Source organism: Sminthopsis crassicaudata, chromosome 1, assembly GCF_048593235.1.
Source record: "Sminthopsis crassicaudata isolate SCR6 chromosome 1, ASM4859323v1, whole genome shotgun sequence".
NCBI classification, from domain to species: Eukaryota; Metazoa; Chordata; class Mammalia; order Dasyuromorphia; family Dasyuridae; genus Sminthopsis; species Sminthopsis crassicaudata.
The window spans coordinates 46772819-46792324 of record NC_133617.1 but is presented as its reverse complement, the minus strand read 5'-3'; the positions used below and the strand labels follow the sequence as shown (position 1 = coordinate 46792324).

At 41.5% G+C, this 19506-nt stretch overlaps 1 protein-coding gene across 7 annotated transcripts in view; it reads right to left on the bottom strand.

Moving 5' to 3' along the window:
• The window catches only part of EVI5L (ecotropic viral integration site 5 like), a 60987-nt gene that overhangs the window by 5641 nt on the left and 35840 nt on the right, over nucleotides 1-19506 (bottom strand). For 4 of the 7 annotated variants that reach the window (XM_074300974.1, XM_074300953.1, XM_074300984.1 and 1 more), the window contains 4 exons: nucleotides 19442-19474; nucleotides 17023-17163; nucleotides 5756-5884; nucleotides 1176-1316 (listed from right to left, as the gene is read on the bottom strand). In XM_074300974.1, the coding sequence (XP_074157075.1) occupies nucleotides 1176-1316; nucleotides 5756-5884; nucleotides 17023-17163; nucleotides 19442-19474 (444 nt within the window). The remainder of the gene's footprint in view (nucleotides 1-1175; nucleotides 1317-5755; nucleotides 5885-17022; nucleotides 17164-19441; nucleotides 19475-19506) is intronic. The other 3 variants (XR_012488057.1, XM_074300991.1, XM_074300963.1) reach the window with 1 other exon arrangement.

Sequence of the window (19506 nt, the reverse complement as noted above, 5' to 3'; positions counted from 1 at the left end):
CTGGACTGTGGTCCCAGGGAGATAAGGACACTCAGGGGAAGGCATGATGGAGGTGACTGAACCTGAAGGTCCTCCCTGCAGGAGCTCTTCAGCCCTAAGAGCTGAAATTTCTATAAAGCATTTACCTTATCTCACAACAATCCTGCAAGGGAGTTAGTGCAAAGCCCAAGGCATACTTTAAATAACTATATAAATGTGAGTTATTTTGGATGCTCCAGTCCTCAAGGGCATCTGTGATTTCATCAGCAAGGAGGCTTGCTCCTCCAGCTCACACCTTACTGCACAGCTTTATGATACTGAAGAGCTGAATTGCACCCAGAGGAGGGTGACTGAAAGGATGGCTGGGCTGGAGATGATGCCATTATTGGATCAGCTGAAGGAATTGAGATGCTGACTTGGAGAAGAGAGACATACAGGAGAAACAATAGTGATCTTCAGTTACCTAAGGGGATGCTACCAGGAAGAGGAACTAAATTTATTCTCCTCTATCCTAGAGGACGGATAGCAATGGAAGGAAGATGATGCAAGGAAAAACATTTTAACAGAGTTGTTTACAAATGAAAGGGCTGCTTGTTTTGTTACTCAGCTTTACTTTTTCATCCAGCAAACACTTATTAGTAATGTCCACTATGGACAAGGCACTGTCTGAGTTTTTAGGGGTTTAAAGATAAAAACAAAATTCTCCCTGCTCCTAAGAAGCAGGCATCCTGTGAGGGTGAATGAGGTCCCCATCCCAGGAATCCTTAGTTTGGAAGATGGCTGATTACTCGGAGGGGTTAGAGTTTCACAGTGCACAAGGGATTCCTGTTCATGCAAGGATTGGCAAGATGACCACTGAGATTCTGTGATTCAATAGACACACAATCTGCAGCCAGGTATCCCCTCCAACTTTTTCTCTAACTAATTAGATCCTACAAGGGACTGCTCAGATGGCACAGTCTTTAAGAAGCCAGGGGCACGCTCATCCTCCAGAAGAGCACTGGAAGAAGACTAATAGAGCATGCAAGCCTTGTTAGCCTCAAGAAAACCAAAGTACAAGAGAGGAAATGGTTTTGCCCACAATACAAGGAAGTGACAGAGACAGCACTTGAAGTCTTGGTTTTAAACTGCCAGTCCAGGACTGCGTAGTGCATCAAAGAGTGAGAGGGAAAGCCCTCCGGGGAAGCCTGGATTACCTGCCAGCTGTCTGTGAGCTCCTGAACCTGCAATTTCAGCTCCCGAAGGGAGGCTACGGCCTCACTCTCCCGAAGTTTTAGGCCTTTCAGTTCTTCCTGTAGCCGGGCCACATTATTCTCATCAGGAAGTGAGTTGTTCCTCTAGGAAGAGCAGAAGAGGGAACAGAGTCAGTGAAGGGAATGAAGCTTTTGTCCTCTTGTCTTCCCATTCCCTTCCTTTTGTTCCTCCATATCTTGCTTGGGGCCCCAGGGCTTGGTACCTGAAGAGAGCAGTGGGTGATCTTATCTACCAGGACCTAGCAGTTCCCTGGTCCACACTATCAGGCTTGGTACCTTTACCTCTCAAAGAGTTGTTTGACCCGTCTTCTTCACTGCCAGGACCATACCTTCCCTAATTCCAGCTAAGGCAAGAACCCATTGGTCCTTGTTGTCTAGAGGAAATTTTCATTCTGACTTTCATTCTTCACTTTTACAGCTAGGATGGTGAATGGAGTCCTAGGACCTCTAGACTTCTAGCAAAGTCTGGCTTCGTAGGGCAAACTACTGAAGAACTAGGAGTGCCCCTTTGTGACTCAAAGCTTCCACTTTTAGGCTTTCAGACTCCAGTCTAAGTTACAGTGATGGAAGATCGAAAAATGAAGTCAGATACATGAAGGGAAGGAGACAGAAGGAGGCAGTGAAGGAGAGATAATGTTGTAAAGAGGGAGGTAGAAAGAAAAGACCAGATTTCTCCTACCTTGTAACCTTTCTGGAAAGATGCTAGTCTGTGGGTTTATCCCACTGCTGGCAACCCTCTGGATCTGATACCTAATCCTTCCTCTTAGCTCCTACCAAAAATTAGAAGATGCAGGGATCATAAACTCCTCTAGCTTCTAGAGAAGTCATATTGTCCCTCCAGGTATAAGAATCTCTACACATCCTGAATCAATGAAATTCTTCCGAGCTCTCCTGAAAAGTAGGCTCTTCAATTCAGTGGAGCCACAATCAATATATTTACACAGTGCTTTACAGTATATAGATCTGACCATGTCTTCTCTATTCAATCAGCTTCAGTGGCTCTATATAGGGGCTCTAGATTCAATCAAAAATTCAGTTTGGATTTACAACTCCTTCATAATATGATCCCTTCCTACCTTTCCGGTCTTTTTATGCCCTACTTCCCTCCATGTGCCTTACAAACCAGTGACATTGGGGCTTCATTTTTATTCTTCAAACAAGACATTCCCTCCATCTCCTCTGGACAATTTCTCCAGTTGTTCCCCAAGCCTGGAATTCTTTTCTTCTTTATCTCTGTCTAGTGACTTCTTTGAAGTCCCAGCTACAATCCCACCCTCTACAAGAAACTTTCCCAATCCCCCTTAATGCTATTACCTTCTCTCTTCTGATTATCTTCCAATTTATCCTGCCTATATCTTCTATATACAAAGTTGTTAGTACATTGTTTCCCTGCCATTAGATTGAGCTCTTTGAGGGCAACTTTTGCATCCTCAATTCTTAGGAGGTGCTAACTAAGTTTCTGTTGATAAAGTGCTTTCCCCACAATAACTTCATGAGGCATTTCAGTGGTAGAAGCAAACAGGTTTAGGAAAGCTTCGACATGCTCAAGGTTACAAGCAAGTGGTTGAACAAGACTTTGAAAGATCTCCTCACTCCAGGACCAAATCGCTTTGCCTTACACGAGACAGCAAGAATTTCCCCCAGAGACAGGAAATTCTTATGTTCAACTTAAATCTCCTACTTTGCAAATTACAGACCAAATCCTTTTTTCCTTGTCCAGACCTTAATAACAGTGGGAAACAGCTGGTCTCTACCTCTTTTGTCAGAGACTATCTCTGGGTGTAGGGAACCCTAAAGCATTAATAAATTACTAAGTAATAAGTACTAAGTAATAAATTACTTTTTATTGACTCCCAAATACCCTCTCACAAATTGGAGTCCCTCAAAAGGTTCAGAAAGGCCTACATCTGGACATAGCACCCATCAGTCTGACTGAAACTGAGAATGATAGTGACATCCTGTGGGCAGGACTTCAAAAGCACTATTTTTAGAGTCCTAAGAGAAGGGCCCCAGCTTTTGATGAAGGTGGGGAATAGGATGGCGGGGAGGTGGGGTATCTCTAAGCTTTTCCTTCCAAATGAACAGGGGACCTCTTAAGGGCTTTTTAGCCTCTACTAGGGTTGGAGACCAAGGCAATGATCTAAGCAAACAAGAACTGGTTTAACATAGAAGCTGTCTAAAGATCTCTGAACTCCCCATTTTGTAGAGTGGCGTCAATATGAAACTGGCTGGGATAGGAGCCACGGATTCTGGCTCCCTGCTTCTCTGCTGTCTGTGCTAGATAGGAAAACATCTCTAGTGAGTTGCTCTTAGAAGCTGGGGCTGGAGTACAGAATTCTTGGAAGTTGGCCCTACTGTTGTATATACTACTCAAACTAGGCAGAGAAGCAGAGTCAATTTTTGTGACCCACATTGCCCTTTGCCTTCTTGAATGGCTGGCATATTCCAAACAGTGCTTGCCATATTCTCTTGGATTACTGAAGGCAAACAAGAAACTCTCAGGGGATGTGTTCCCTGCAAAGTTCTTTTCTATCTGAATGGAAGCCCTGAAAGGAAAGCTCTGCCAAATCTACTACACAATTCCCAGGAAGTAAGGATACAAAAAGAAAAGTAGTCTTAGGGCCCAATCTGGCCCATTATAATAATGATCAAACTGACATTTATATAGCATTTTAAGGTATTCAGAGTACTTTGCACACATGGAGTCTCAACACAACTCTGTGAGGAAAGTCTTAGAGGGATTATTATCCTTATCACATATTTGAAGTTTGAAGTGAGTAAGATGACCTGCACAGTCATCTGGTGAGTGTCAGAGTGGTATCTGAACCCAGAACTGATGACAAGCCCAGCACTTACTCTGATCCATCACAGGGCAATTTCTAAGCCGAGTCTGTCTCCTTAGTTGGAAGCAAGTACCTCCACTTATCCCCAAGGCAGGATTTCTGTCCTTACAGTCAGAGGATGCCCAGGGACACCCCAGGCGTGTCTCTCCTCTCTCTATGTTGTGGACACAGAGTGACCATAGTCCTGAGTCTGGCTTTGGGGTGGGACTCACAAGCACTGGCCTCATTTTGATGTTCTGTGTGTGTCTCGTGGACATACACATGTAGTTTCTGTGTCCACAAGTTTCTGTGTATCTATGTGTATAGGTAGTTGGGATAGGGGAGGAGAAGGGAAGGAAAATGTATCACTCGCCTCTCTCCCAAGCCGAGCTGACCTTGCTAACTTCTCAGCAGTAATGCAGAACACTTTTAAAAACTCTTTTTGTACAACTATCTAGAGATGAGGCTTGTGTAGGAATCAGAACCCTTCACTTTTCCTCAGCTTTCCCTCTAAAATATTTTCAGTGATTTACAAGATCAGAGTGATAAAATCTTAAGTAGCAAAATTCTTTGATTCTGTGAGTTATAGGGCTGAGTTTGGATGGACAGATTATGTAGTTTTCTTTAAGTCCTTGCTAGAGTCTCTCCTTCTGCAAGAAGCTCTTTCTAGTCCTCTTTAATCTTGGTGACTTCCTTCTGAGACCAGCCCTAACTTATCCTGTATATATCTTGTTTGTACATAGTCGTTGGGATGCCATCTCCCCTAATTGACTGGGAATTTCTTGAGATCAGGGAATGTCTTGCTTTTCTTTGAATCTCCAAAATTTAACATAGAGCCTAAAACATAGAAGGTGTTTCACAAGTGCTTGTTGACTGACTGACGACAAGTGCTTGGAGATCTTCAGATAACTTTGTGAAGACAGTCCCAATGCCTTGTAGACTGTTCCTGTGGGCTGATAATATGGTTCTTTAACCGCTACAAATCCTTTGGTCTCTAGGCCTAAAGGCAAAATTAGACATTTGGTTTCTGGGTCATGTGCCCTGATTCTTCCACTTTAGGACTGAAAATAAGATCCAGGCATCTGGCCTTTCTGTCCTGAGCCCCCACCTCAGAGTTGGAAATAGAATCTGGGCACCCACCTTCCATCCAGAGCCCACCTCCTGAGTTCTGGGCATAGGATGGGGATTCACACATCTGTTTTCTCTCATCTGTGCCAATTGCCTGCTTCAGGTCTAAGAAAAGGATCCAGCTATCTGACCTCTCTGTCTTCATACCCTGATGCTCTAGCTCCTGGACCTTTCCTCTATTCCCCCTCATTACTTGGGTAGTGGTTCTCAGGGCTCTCGAGTGGCCCTTCTTGTACTAAGATGCAGGAAGGAAATGGTGGGGAAGAGGCACATGGAGATGTTGGTAAGAGAGCTCTGAGCTCATGTCTTTGAAGGTACCACAGACAACACCTTCACCAAAGTTTGCACAGTGGGGACTGACCGCAGGGGAGAGGAAAGCCAGAATGATAAACAAGGGTGGTGGTGGTTGGGGGAAGCACAATATAGGAAAATCCAGAGGTTCACTCTGAAGCCACAGAAGCTTATTATTTGGGCAGGGAAATTTCTATCTTATCCCATCCTATCCCATCTCCTCCTCAGACTGGCATTTTTGTTTGCTAGTTCCAAGGCACCCTTCTTCCTCAGAGACCCCACCTTCTCCATGTCCAGGACTTTGTCCTGCATCTCTCGGAGGGCACTCAGGGTCTCTGTTTCACGCATTCGAGATTGCTCCAGTTCTGTCTCCAGATGGGCCACAAACTCTTCTGTTAGACGAGGATTATCCTGCAGGAGACAAAGGACAATGGGATAAGATATAAAACTGATGTAAGGTGCATTCCTAGAAGTATGGGGAGGTGAGGGAGACAAAGAGTTCTACTGTTCTCTGACTTGGTCAGCCCATATCTACAGTGCTGGGTTCAATTCTGGGTATCACTTTTTTTTAAGAGAACAAGATTTAGTAGCTTCTTCATTAAAGGATTGGAACATTTGAAATATGATATTCCAGAGAATAATGGAGTTAGGATTACAGTTAAGAATCAACTACCTAGCAAAACTAAGTATAATCATTCATGGGAAAACTGGACTTCCAGTGAAATAAAGGATTTTCTTTTCATTATTATTATTATTATTATAGCTTTTTACCATGCATATGCATGGGTAATTTTTCAACATTGACTCTTGCAAAAACTTCTGTTCCAACTTTTCCTCTCCTTCCTTCTATCTCTTCCCCTAGAGGGCAGGCAGTCTGAGTATCACTTTTAAGGAGAGATGCTAACAAATAAAAATATGTAGAATGTTGGCCAAAATAATGAGGATATTGAATATTGGGCCACATGAAGAGTGGTTGAAAAAAACTGGGAATAGCCAGCCTGGAGGAGATAAAGTTTAGGAAAGGGCATGAGAGTGTCTTCAAATACATGAAGGGTGATCACAGGGAAGAATAACAGGATTTGCTCCTTTTGACCCCAAAGGGCAGGAGTAGGAGCAATGGGCAGAAGATGCAGACTGGGAACTTTTTGGCTCAAGAGAAAATTTCCTAATGCTTAAGGCTAGCTTGAAGCTGCCTTGGGAGCTCTTTTTGGGTGAGCATCAAATGGAAGCTGATTGACTTCTTGTAGGGGATAGTGCTCAAGTACAGGCTATCCCTTGAAGTCCCTTCCATGTCGGAGTTCTTCGGATTCCAGTTTCCAATCACGTCTTCTTTCAAAGTCACTAGGCTCTCCCTAGAACCAGTTAGTCCACCTTAAAACACAGCTTTGATCATGCAATGCTAGTTATAACTTTTCTTTTTCCATAAATGGTAATTTTATTTAGGGGGAGAGGTTACAGACAAAATGGTGGGATACAACAGACATCAGGAATAGTAAATATGAAATAGAGTTGGGAGAGCATAAAAAGGGCAAGTTCCCTAGAGAAAGGAAACATCCTATGAGGTTGGGGCATGCCCTTAATTGGCAGGCTAAATCCTGAAAGGGATTTAGCACCTAAAAGTGGCTATAACTTTTCAACTCTTGCCTCTACTTCTGTAGTCAGTTTCACCACGGTCTTTTCCAGAGACCAAAAGTGGAAAATGAAGCATATGGTGGGAAGTACAGAATTATCATCACCTGTTAACTATACTTAATTGATTAATCACTCAATAGACATTTATTAATCACTTGTGTGCTTAGCAGGAACTGTGCTCAGCATTGGAGGAATAAGAAGAGGCAAAATACAATCCTTGCTCTCAGGAAGCTTATAATCTAAAGGGGGATATATGCACATACACACACAGACATACAAATTTATACAAAACAAGCTTATACAGGATAAATAGCAAATAATTAACAAGAAGAAAAACACTGGAACTGAGAGATTACAGGAAGTGTCCTGTATAAGGTAGGATTTTACTTGGGACCTAAATCAATTAATGGGTAGTTATGAATAGAAGTGTCAAATATACACAACCCACAACTTGGGCATTATTTCTGAGCTCCCAGCCATCAAACACTGTCACAAGAAAAGAGCACTGAGGCTTTGGGAGCAAGGATCCTTGGGTTCTCGTTCTGGCTACACCCCAAATGGGCTGTGACCTCGGTAAAATAATTACCACTCTGAGTTTCAATCTCATTTGTAAAATAAGATGTTGGACTAGATGCTTTCTTCCAGTTCTAACAGTCTATGTTTGCTGAAGTCTTACCCTGAGAAGCAGGGCCTGGGGATGGGCAAGGCCTAAGAAAAGCATCTGAGGTGAATGCATCTGGTCTCTATTTGGACATCTTTGGTGGTTACCCAAAAGGGCCTCATTCTGCCATTCAAAAGCCCTTCATCATTTGGCTTCAATATCCTTGTCTAGCCTCATTTCATACTACTTTCTTTCCTTTCCCAACCAAATAGGACAAGTCTTCATTTGCTATTGTCCTCCTTCCTTTTACTCTCTGTGTTTTTGCTCCCACTATTTCCCATGCCTAGAATTCTCCCTCTTCTCACATCTACATCTCTTAAAATTCCTTCTTTCCTTCAAGGTTCAATTCAGATATTACCTTCTCAATGAAGCCTTTCCTGATCCTCCAATTAAAAGTCATCTTTCCCTCTTCAAATTTTTCATTGCATTTTTTCTGGACTTTGCACTTCTCTCTCTCTCTTGTATCAGGGTGATTTTTATATTTGCCTCCTAGAAGAAAGGCTGTATACCATCTATCTTTGAATTCTGAGGGATGAGCACAACAATATAAGGAAATAAGAGCACCTGATCTGGTAAAATCCGTTTATGCTGAGCCCTGTATTCAGCATCTAGATAAGTGCTTATCAGGGAATGGGCATCTTTTGTTCACCAGCTAGCCCATGACATATGTCAAAGAAAAAAGTCTACATAGCATTAAACATTTTAATCTATGCTGAAACTCAGTTCCCAAGTTCAGAGATTAGTTCTTCAACAGCAGTGAATAAAGGGAGTGAATAGAAGACAGAAGTTAAGACTGTTAAGTTTGTGGCCCTAAGTACTCTATATTCAACCAAGTATGAGATCTACTTAAATAAAAATTAGTTTTCTAGATATGGTCTTAGGATCAAAAGTGATCTGTAAGGATCCTCATTCCAGGTGAGGCCTTATGGTATCATAGTTATTCTCAATATTTCCTTCTCTCCTCTCCTCCTGCTACCTCAACTCTTTTATCCAGATTCTTGCTTCCTGAAGTCCCAAATAGAATGGTCAGGAGGAGAAATTTACCACATGAGATAGAGGTCCTCAATGGAAAATATGAGGGGAAATACCACAGGAAGGGCACAAGACAAAAAAGGAGAGGTTAGCAAGTATTTGTGAAAAGAATCCCCACACATCTTTTAAAGTATTCTATTAGGAAGAGGAAAGTGGTATAGAGGAGAGAGCGCTGGGCCTGGAGTCATAAAGATATGAGTTCAAACCTAACTTCAGGCATTTATTAGCCATGAGATCCAGGGACAAATCAATTAATGCCACTGCTCAGTTTCCTTAATAAAAGCATCTACCTCCCAGGGTTGTTGAAGATCTTATGATATAATATTTGCCAACTCTAAAGTGCTATATAAATGCTGGCTATTATTATAATTATTGCTATTGTTACTATTATTATTAAAACTGGGGCAGAAGCTGGATTTTAAATCACTGCTATCTTGGCTTAGATTTAAAAGATAAAACCTTTTACTAAAAAAGAAAAGTTAAATTCTTTATCTTTCAAGAAAGGAGAGAAATTATGAGTTCTAGAGAAACATGGAGAATGGTAGAAAACGAAGTCTCTTTTGACACAGATGAGGCTTTGCTCTCAGTGAGCATGCAGTAAGTCAGCATTCTGGAAAAAAGAAGAATGATTTTTCAAGGATACAACCAGGAAAAACACTCAAAGGAAATTTCCAATAGTATGGGAAATAGAGCAGAAACATTTCTCAGCAGAGAAACTGAAATGTTAAAAGAGAGTTAAAAGAGAGTCAGAATTATGACCCAGTTCCTGGTGATCTTAATCATTACAAAATTCAAACTCTGAACAATGAAAATGATTCCATCTCTCAGGTTTTTTTTTTCATGTTGACAACTATTATAAAAGGAGTTTCAATATGTGAAAAGTGTCTGAGTGACACATTAAGAGACAGAAAAAGCCATTGATTAAAAAGGAATGTTTTACATTTATGGTTTTACTTTTAAGTCTTAAGGAAGCCCCTTTGAGGCAGGGGAAGAAAGACCAGCCAGTAAATGCAGCCCCTGTTCACAGGCCAAGGTGGTATATCACATTAGAGGTCTCTGAGAAAATGGGATAGCATGAGGGTACCAGGCCACTTTTGGAAAACTAGGGCACTGAAAGGGGATGGGGGACAAAGTCTAAAGGCAGAATAAACCTAGTGGTAATGAAGACAACCTAACAAAAGACCTTCATTTATGAGGGACAACCTGATGTGCCAGATAAAGAATTCTCCATCCATAACTTAATAACTATGAGACTACAGACAAATCACAAACTTGGAGAAGCTTGATTTCCTCTTATATAAAAAGAGGAATAATAATACCTGCTATAGGGTTGCAGCGAGAATCAAATGATCATACACTCATATACATACATACATACACACACACACACACACACACACACACACACACACACACACACACACACACTCTCTGTCTCTTTCTCTCTCTGTCTCTGTCTCTGTCTCTCTCTCTCTCTCATTCCCCTCCCTTTCTCTCTTTCTCCTATTCCATCCCTATCCTCTTTATCTTTTTTCTGTTTCTCCTTTTTAAAATTTCCCTCAGTTATTAATTCCAATGATCTCCCTTTAAAATCTAATCTAACCTTTTTACTCACATCCTCTGCTGCCTTAAATGACCTTAGAGGTCATCTAGTGTCCCCCATTCCCCCAATTATATTGAAGAAGAAGTTGAGACCCAGATCGATTCAAGTGAATTGTCTTGAGCCCTCTGTTTCCCATCTCCTACCAATCTTTATTTTCAGGCCAAATCATACTTGTTCCTTTAGCCTTTACTTAAGAACATTCTTTTTCAGATGTTTTGTCATCCTGGCCAGTGTACAGAGCAGCCCTCAGGCCTTTCCGGCTGATACTGGGCCCTGACTCAAGCTAAGTACTATAGAATGGAAAACCACAGGGTGCTCCTTACCTGCTAAATTTTTACTGCATGGGGAAAAAAAAAGCTAACAGATTTCTCCAACAGGGTGTCCTGTTAGCTCTAGAGTGAAGGCAGACATAACCACAAAATGGAGTGGGGGCAGGGTGGGATGGGGATGGAGGAGCCGTTGCACTGGTACTTCTGCAGCTGTTGACAGTTGATCAGATAAGAAACAAGGCTGAGGCTGGGGAGCAGGACAGATGCTTCCCTGTGCCTATGGGGGACTCCAAGAAAGTTCCCTGAATTGAACAGGTTATAGTGGTGATGACTATTTTCTTCCTAGGTGGCAGAGGCCCTGGACTCCCCACAGATATCCAGTTTAAAAGACCCTACTTTTAATCTCAGTAGCTACTAAGGACAGAGGAGCCAAGAACACAAAGACTGGACTCACATTTTTAGTTAGCTTGGTCTAGTTGACCTAGATGATCTCTGACACTCCTTTCAACTCAGATTCTAAAACTCTAGCCCTCTATGATTATGCATCTCCCAGAGCCTTAATTTTGTCCACCTCTCTGACCTGTCTGCCTCCATTTAAAGCTCTCAACAATTCTGCCTCTTCCTATCTTTACAGTCTTATTTTTTACTCCCTTCCATGTGCTCCAGAATCAGCCACAAAGACCTTCTTACTCTCCTTAACATGATGGCATCTCCCATCTCCAAGCCTTCTCCTGGAACCTTCTACACCGCCTCTCTGCCTCGTGGCTTCCCTGGCTTCCTTCAAAACTCACTTCAAATGTTACTTTCTGCTGAAGGCCTTGGATGATCCTCCCACCTCCACCCCCTCCCCTCTACTAGTAATTTCCCTCTGAGATTACCTTTTGTCTATTCTGTATGTACTGAGTGTGTACATGGTTGTTTCACATAGTCTTTCCCATTAGAATGCAAGCTCCTTGAGGGAAAAAAGATTGTATTTTGGCCTTTCTTTGTATCTCCAGTGCTTAACATATTATCTGGCACATAGTAATTGCTTAATAAATGTTTGATGACTGATTATTATCTATGCTTATTCCTCAAGGATCTTGCATCTGGGGAGGATCATATATTTCTGTATTCCAGCTCTGTCTTGGGCCTTTGCACATGGTGGCGAAGCACGCAGATCCATGCTCAGGTCTTACTTTATCCAAAGGCATGGCCATGAAGAATCCTAAAATAATGTTCCTGGCCTGACGGGGAGAAAAGCTGGAACTGACTTTGTTTCCAACCAGGAGAATATTTCATTTGCTCTTGCTCATAAAGAACCAAAGAACAGGTCATTCTCTTTCCTAAGGCCAAAGATCCTGAGGTGTAAACCCTGGGGAAATACATCTTCTCTCGAGTGAAAGCCATCGGTACCTTGCCAGGCAAGCCCAGCTCTTCTCTATGCTCCCTAGGAGTAGGTCATACTCAAATCAAATCAAATCAAATAGCAAATGAAATAACACATGTAAAGCACTTGAAAAACCTTAAAGTGCTATTATCAGCTGTCATTAACTATTATTTACTATTGTTATGTAGCTGCTCATTAGGAAAGGAGACTTAGAAACTAAAGTTTCAGTCCCTTCTCTCTGTCTTTCTTCATTTTTGTCTGTCACTCTCACATCCACATCCACACACACAGAGACACAGACACATACACACATACACAGAGTTAGATGAGCTGGCGTGGATCTCTTATACCTCCGATGATGGAACCTATCTATATTTGCTAATTTTTTGCATATCTTCTCCACATACTCCAATAAATTCTCTACAGGGGATCCACCTAACAACTTGAGAGAGGGAGTGTCCTCCTCTGGATCTCTTGCCATTTCATGGCTCCCAACGAAGCAGGAAAAGTAGTCATTATAGGATGATTTCAAACTGGAAGGGACTTCAGAAATTATATAGTCCAACCTCTCTATTTTAGATGAGGAAAGGTCCTGCTCTATTTAAGGAAGTTGCCCAAGGTTATAGGCATTAAGTGGCAGAGCTGAGACTTCTGAATTCAAATGCAGCACTCTTTCCACTGCCTCACTGCCTTAGTTACCTTTCACTGTTACCATATGCCTATCTAGTCTCTTCCTTTTCTAGTCACACTGTAATCTATTAGCCTGTTTTGCCTATGCAAAATGTTATTAGTACATCATTATTAATATGTTAGCCTACTTATCCCCACTATGCACCATTTTATTGCCGTTGGGTGAGCCTCAACTTTAGTTCTTTGAGACCATATAGTTCTATGATTCACGGCCCCATAGCAGCAGCAGAGGAATAAAAATTTTACAATGATGGGCCTTTGTTTCAGGGAGAAGCTTTGAACCATTATAAACACTGTACGTTTTTCCAAAGGCATTCCAGATTGCTCCCCCGCTGTTGTCCAAATCTGGACCACTTATGGTTGGTCCACAGAATTTGTCCAAAACAAATGTATCGATGGGCTAGCTTTATGGATTGTCCACATAACTTTATGTCACAGCCTGGAACCATAGGCATTCTTCACCTACTTGAGTTTTTTCTGTATAGATATGGATTGAGCTGAACACTCACTGAGGAGGCTCCCAAATATTTGGGGTTTAATGAAATTAAAAAGGTGTCATCTGCAACAAGAACATCTGGAGATTCTAACCAAATATAATGAACCACTTTTCCAAATGAACTCTGTGCTGGCTGTTTATAGTGATTTCAAACACATTGGTGATTATGTTGCCTTATTTCATCCATCATTTGACATTAATCATCAGAAGTTTGAACAGAGTTATATAGCCTATTACATCTTTTAAGGAAGCTGGAATTAATTTGACACATGCATGGGAGCTACATTGTTGGAGTGGAACCTTTCAGGTAGCATTTTGTTGTACCATCAAACACTAAATTTTTTCAATTGTTGATTCTTGATCATTTTCACTGTGTGTGTATGTGGGCACATTTGCTCAGTGACCACTTAGTCAGCTACAAAGATGAAGCCTAGAAAATGTCATTGGTCAAAGTCAAACTGCTCCCTTCTCAACTCTTCAAGGGTTCTCTCAATCTTTTGTAGATTTTTCTCCTACAGTTTTGTAGAACTGGTAACACAGGTAGAGTTAACCACTATTTTCTCAGATGCCTTTTTTTGAGATAACAAGATCTAATATTCTTTCCAATATTTTTGTATCTGTCTTTTTAGATAACTTGGGGATCAGTCTCTCAACACCTTCCAAACTGTGTTACCTTCTCCAGTCTAGCTGTTCTTTCTGCCTTTTGTTTCTGGTGTCATTTCTGCATCCTCAAGTAGTAATTCAGGTAATTTAGGGACTGAGATATCAGTAGGTTCTACTAACATTAAAAAAGACTTAATGATAAAAATGTTAACAAAATTTCCCCCATTTTTCCCATTTTCTTCTTTTAAATTTCATCTAAATGTTTTCAGTATGATTGATTTCATTCAACTTTTTACCAAGCTTTCTGAAAACATGCCTTTCTTTTCATTGCATCTTCTTGTTTTGTGAAACAATATTACTCACAATTATTTCATCACCTTCCGTACTCACTTTAATACTAAAGTTACAAAGTATTAAAATACATGAAAATTAATTGAAGGGAAGCTCTTGTTAAGTTGATAGATTTTCCCCTATTTCATCAATATCTTTATTACACACAAACTATAATTATTTTAATATTTTCTTGCAAATGCGTATCTTGAATATAACATAGGGGATCAAATATTTCATGAAGCAGTGTTTCTTGTTAGTTTCATATGCACAATAACTAAGCTTTTTATTTACCTAAGGAGAGCCTATGAGCAATCCTTCCATTTAACTGCCACTTTCTTTGTCTTCTGGATTCATTTTTGGCAAGAAAGTTAAAATTGAATTGATTCAGTTCCTCCAGTAAAAAACCACTTAACTAATGTTTATAATGTGTGATTTTTGGCATCTTCTCTCCTTTATACCACTCTGTCACTGAAGAAGTAGAAGGAGCCACTTGGAACTGAGGGACATTTTAAATTTTTTCTTTGTTTTGTGGATTGTCATGGCAAAAGGATTCATTATCGAATGGCTAATCTGATAATAATAAGCCTCTCTGAACTTAGCCAGGTTAGTCCTTGGAAATTAGATGGTTGGTATTGAATGGCTTTCCAGAGTGAGTAGAACTTGTCAGGCTGACACAGTTTGAATTAATGAATGAAAAATCATTTTTTAAAGTACTTTATCTGTCCAAAGCACTGTGCTAAGATAGGAGATAATAAACAGAAAAAGCTCATCTTCATTCATATTCAAATAGGGAAAAAAGACATATAGAAAGTTCCAGCTGCAAGTCAAATGGAAAGGACCCATGGTTCTTAGGGTGATGAGAAAGCAGATAAAATCATCTAATTTGGTGTAGAATCATCTGACAATGCCAAGAACTTTGGGGGTGAAACCTTCCCCTGGCGTACAAAGGTTGTGAGTGTTGAGGGGAAAGCAGGGGCACATTTGCAGAAGCAATGGTCAGGTCGCATCTGCTTCCCAGGATAATGACTGAGGGGCTGGGGTGGTAAGAAGCAGGATCAGTGATCTGGGGTTCCTTGTCCTTGATTACTGTTTTCTTTTTTCAGGGATAGTAGAGCTGGCCTAGAAGTATAGTTGGTGGTCTGGAAGGCACGGCTATTCCCAAGGCTCTTGGGCTCAGGGTCCCGGGCTCTCTTCACTGGAGTCTGAGATTTAACGTGCTTGGAACATGCTGCCCCTTCTCTTCCCAGGGTGTTTCCTTGGGGCAGTAGCTGTCAGTAGCTAATGGGGATGGCTGGTCCCTGCTCCAGAGAAATCACTTCCCCAGTAACCTTGGTAACATAGGGTTACCTCCATGCTGCTATAGGATTTGGGGGGGGGTTAAGAAGATACTTCTTGTGTATGCTGTTTAGCTCACTGTGAAAAAAAAATTCTCTGTCATATAGCCCCTTGGATACAAAAGGGTTTCCAAGAGTTCATATGGATTTGATTATACTTTGCCTGGTGTAGACTCAGGAAGGTTTCCTTGAGTTGGGGGGGAGGGAGAGAAAATCTAGTCAATTGTTGGCCATCTGTATGTGTGTGGAGTGATAGCTTAGACTAGAGTTCCATGGCCTGCTAGCCCAGGTATAGGTTCCTTGCTAATAAGCTTATTGATTTATTTATATCTTGCTTTACAAATATTGTCATTTGCTCTTTACTACAACTTTAGGAGGTAGGTGCTACAACAATCCCCATTTTATAGGTGAGGAAGCTGAAGCAGACAGAGGTTAAAGGACTTGTCAGAGGTCACACAGCCAGGAAGGGTCTGAGATGGGATTTGAACCGAGGTTTTCCTGATGCCAGGCTCAACACTATCCACTGAGTCACACAACCTGGGATGCTCATGTGAGTATGACCCTTGAAGAGTATCCAGGTGCACCCATTCTCCATTGGAATTTGCTGTAGGATCAGAGCACAGCTCTCAGGAGTGTCCACTAAAACAAGTGTCCTCAGAAAAGTCAGTGTCTGTCCCCACTCCCCTCCCAGCTGCCCCAGCCCCCAATTCTTTCACGAGGCAGAAATGGAGCTTGAGGGTAGAGGAGTGACTTGTCCAATCAACATGAGCATTTTGTTTTGTGAGGTTTGAGAAGGACTCTCTTAGAACAATTCTGTGAGGGATGGAGGAAGCTCTTGTGAGCCTTATTTGACTAATGAGCAAACTGAGGCTGACAGAGGTACAGAGACTTGTTCGGTCCCATAGATAATAAGAGGCTGCAGGTTTATGATGCTTTTCATCACCCCCATTCTGTGGATGAGGAAACTGAGGCTGAGTTTGGCTGGTGCCCAGGATTACACAGCTAGTGAATATCTGAGTTAGGATTTGAATCTGGTCCTTCCTGACACTTACATCTCATTTTTGCATGCTTGTTTCTACGCTGTCTCCTTTGTTAAGTCTAGGAACTCCTTAAAAGCAGGGATCATCTTATGCCCTTTTTTGTCCCTTTGGCATTCCCAGCCTTTAGCTCAATCCTTGGCCCACGGTTGGTACTTAATAAACGCTGTTGTCTGCCTGCCTGACCAAGCCCCACCCTCCATGCACCTAATAACTGGCAGATTGGGGATTTGAACCCAAGCCATCCGACACCAAATTCAATATTTTCTCTCCTAGACTAGAATTCCTAACTCTGTGGCACTTCTGGAGGACTTGTTTTTCTTCCTGGATCTCTCTTCCTTTGGTGTATTAGGCTCAGAGAGCCTAAATCTGTCACCTGTTCACATTTGCAGGGCACAAACACTTTCAGGAGGGGCAGCTTGCCAGGCTAAATATTGGCATCCCCTTTGGCCCCGTTTCCTCCCTGCCTGGTATGGCACTCAGGGCTTACCTGCTGCTCCTGGAGCTGCCGGATAGTGCTCTGAGCCTTTTGGAGGTTCTCAGTGGCTGAGCTGCACTGCTGCTTCACCACAGCTAACTCCCTTTTGATGACATAGTTCTCCTCGGCCTCTTGGGCTCTGGTGACCTGCCCCTAAAGGAGAAGAGAAGACCAGTTATAGGGGGATTCTTCATGCCTCTGCCTCCCAGGCCCTCCCCCAACTCTTGATCCCCACCCCATGCCACACAAAGATGGAGTCTGGGTTCCCAGGGGATACGTGAGACAAAAGGCGTGCTGGACATGGCAGAGTGGTTAGGCTTCATGGTCAGGTGCTGGAAGATGGTAAAGGAGAAAAAAAAGAGAAGGAGAAAAGGTAGTGATCAAAAGTTTTGTGAGAAAGGAAAAAGTGAAGCATTAAACTGTCAGGAGTAGGAAAGAAGATGAGCCAAGTTTGCCAGGAACCCAGGATCCCAATAGCCTAACCTAATACTAAGGGTACTTCTATTGTTCCTACCAACTCCAGGTCCCTGAGAGGACCTCAATGTGCCCAGGGTTAAAAAATAAAGCAGCAAAAAAAAAAAAAATAAAAAAACCAAAACTAATAATGATTCTCATAATAATAATAAAATAATAATAATGACAAAAAAAATAAAGCAGCGCTTGGTAGCCTAAATGCTCATTGACAGCTCCACTGACAGATGCTCCACAGGATAGCAGACCTGTCCTGCTCTGTAACAAGAAGAATGCTATTTTCCTGGATCTTTGGGGGAATACAGGGAACTAAAGGCTTCTCTCATAGGAGGGCTACAAGGATCCCATGAAATAATGGATGGGAAAGCACTTAAGCCACAGAATGTCAAAGTTGGAAGGGACTTAAAGATGATTTAGTTCACGTTTCTCTTTTTATAGATGATAAAACATGGATGGCATAGAGACTGGGTGACTAGGTTCTTAAGGGTTAACCAAAGTAGATGTTTTCCAGGTTCACACAGCAGACCATGATTTTATCTTTTCTTTTTTTCTTTCTTTCTTTCTTTCTTTTTTTTTTTTTTAAAGGCCACAAGAAGTCATTATAAAGATTAGTGATGCATGGAGAGGTTGTAATCTACATCAGTATGGGGCTGAAATCACAGTTTTAGAAGTAGTAAGGAGGCACTTAAGTGTTTGCTAAATCCAGCAAGACAACTAAAGCTTCAAGACATCTCAGGGACATAAACCAAGAGATCAGTGACTTGCCCAAAATCACAAAGCAATTCAGTGAGCTGAGATTGGCACTGAGGTCTGAAGCAAGATCTAAAGCTCTTTCCATTATTCTGAATTGCCTCAATAATTCTATTCCATAGACATTTATTATGCACCTAAGTGCAAAGATTCTAAAGGGATCATAAAATGAAGACGTTTTTAAGGAAATTAAAATCTAGCAACAAATGAAGATACAGAGAAACTGGTCTAGAAGTTTGGCCTCCGGGCTTCTAGAATGCATAGAAATAATGTCAGACATAAGGTCAGTCACTTCCTTGTCCCAGTCTGGATCATCATTTCTTCCCTTATTTCTTGTATGGCAAATAAATGAATGTTTTAAGGGTTTAGAAATAGGGATGGAGGCAGCAGGTGAAGGAGCAGCTAGCAAGCCAGATCCATATATTTTATTGAATCTCTAGCTCTTGGGCAATTTACCTTATATGATAAAATTTATCCAAGATAACCTATTGAAGGAAACAAAAACATACTTCAAGAATGTTTTCTTAAAGACATTCTTTCATTGGATGGATGGGAAATTAAATTAAATAATTACCAAAGGTCCGTTTTAAAGATTCCACTATTCTATAAGTCTATTATATGACCACACTGCTCCCATCCCCATAAAAATCAAAAACAAATATGGACTTTTCCCACCCAAGCTCAGTGTAGAAAGTTTCTGGAAAAGATGGTTCAGTGAAACAGGTAGGTGAGTTAGATTAGAAGCCAAGCACTGGTATAAGATGCATTTCATATTTGTAATGGGAGGACAAAGACTGAAAAAACAGAATGGTGGTTCAAGTGTATACACACACACACACACACACACACACACACACACACACACTCTTATCCTTCAGAGAAATCTTTCTTCTACATCCCTCCCTCCTTCCTATTCCATACATACACATACTCACAATCACTATAGGAAAACTATGAAAAATGATCATCATGCATCCAATAATTCCACAAATGGCCACTTGTTTAGATAGAAACTTATTACATGCACTGTGTGAAACCCACTTCTTCCCCCTATCCTTTATACAGGAACATTTCCCACCTCTTCCCCAAAAAGCTGCCCACATACACACAAGTTCAAGAAACAACTTCTGAGAGGTAGGCATTGGCAGAAAAAGCATGGAGTGCAGATGGAAATCAGAGATGGGTAGGAAGAAAAAAAAAAGTACTGTACCTGGATTAACCTATCAGCCAGAGCAGCACTCTCCTACCGAAACCCACAGGGAGGAGATCCCGAAA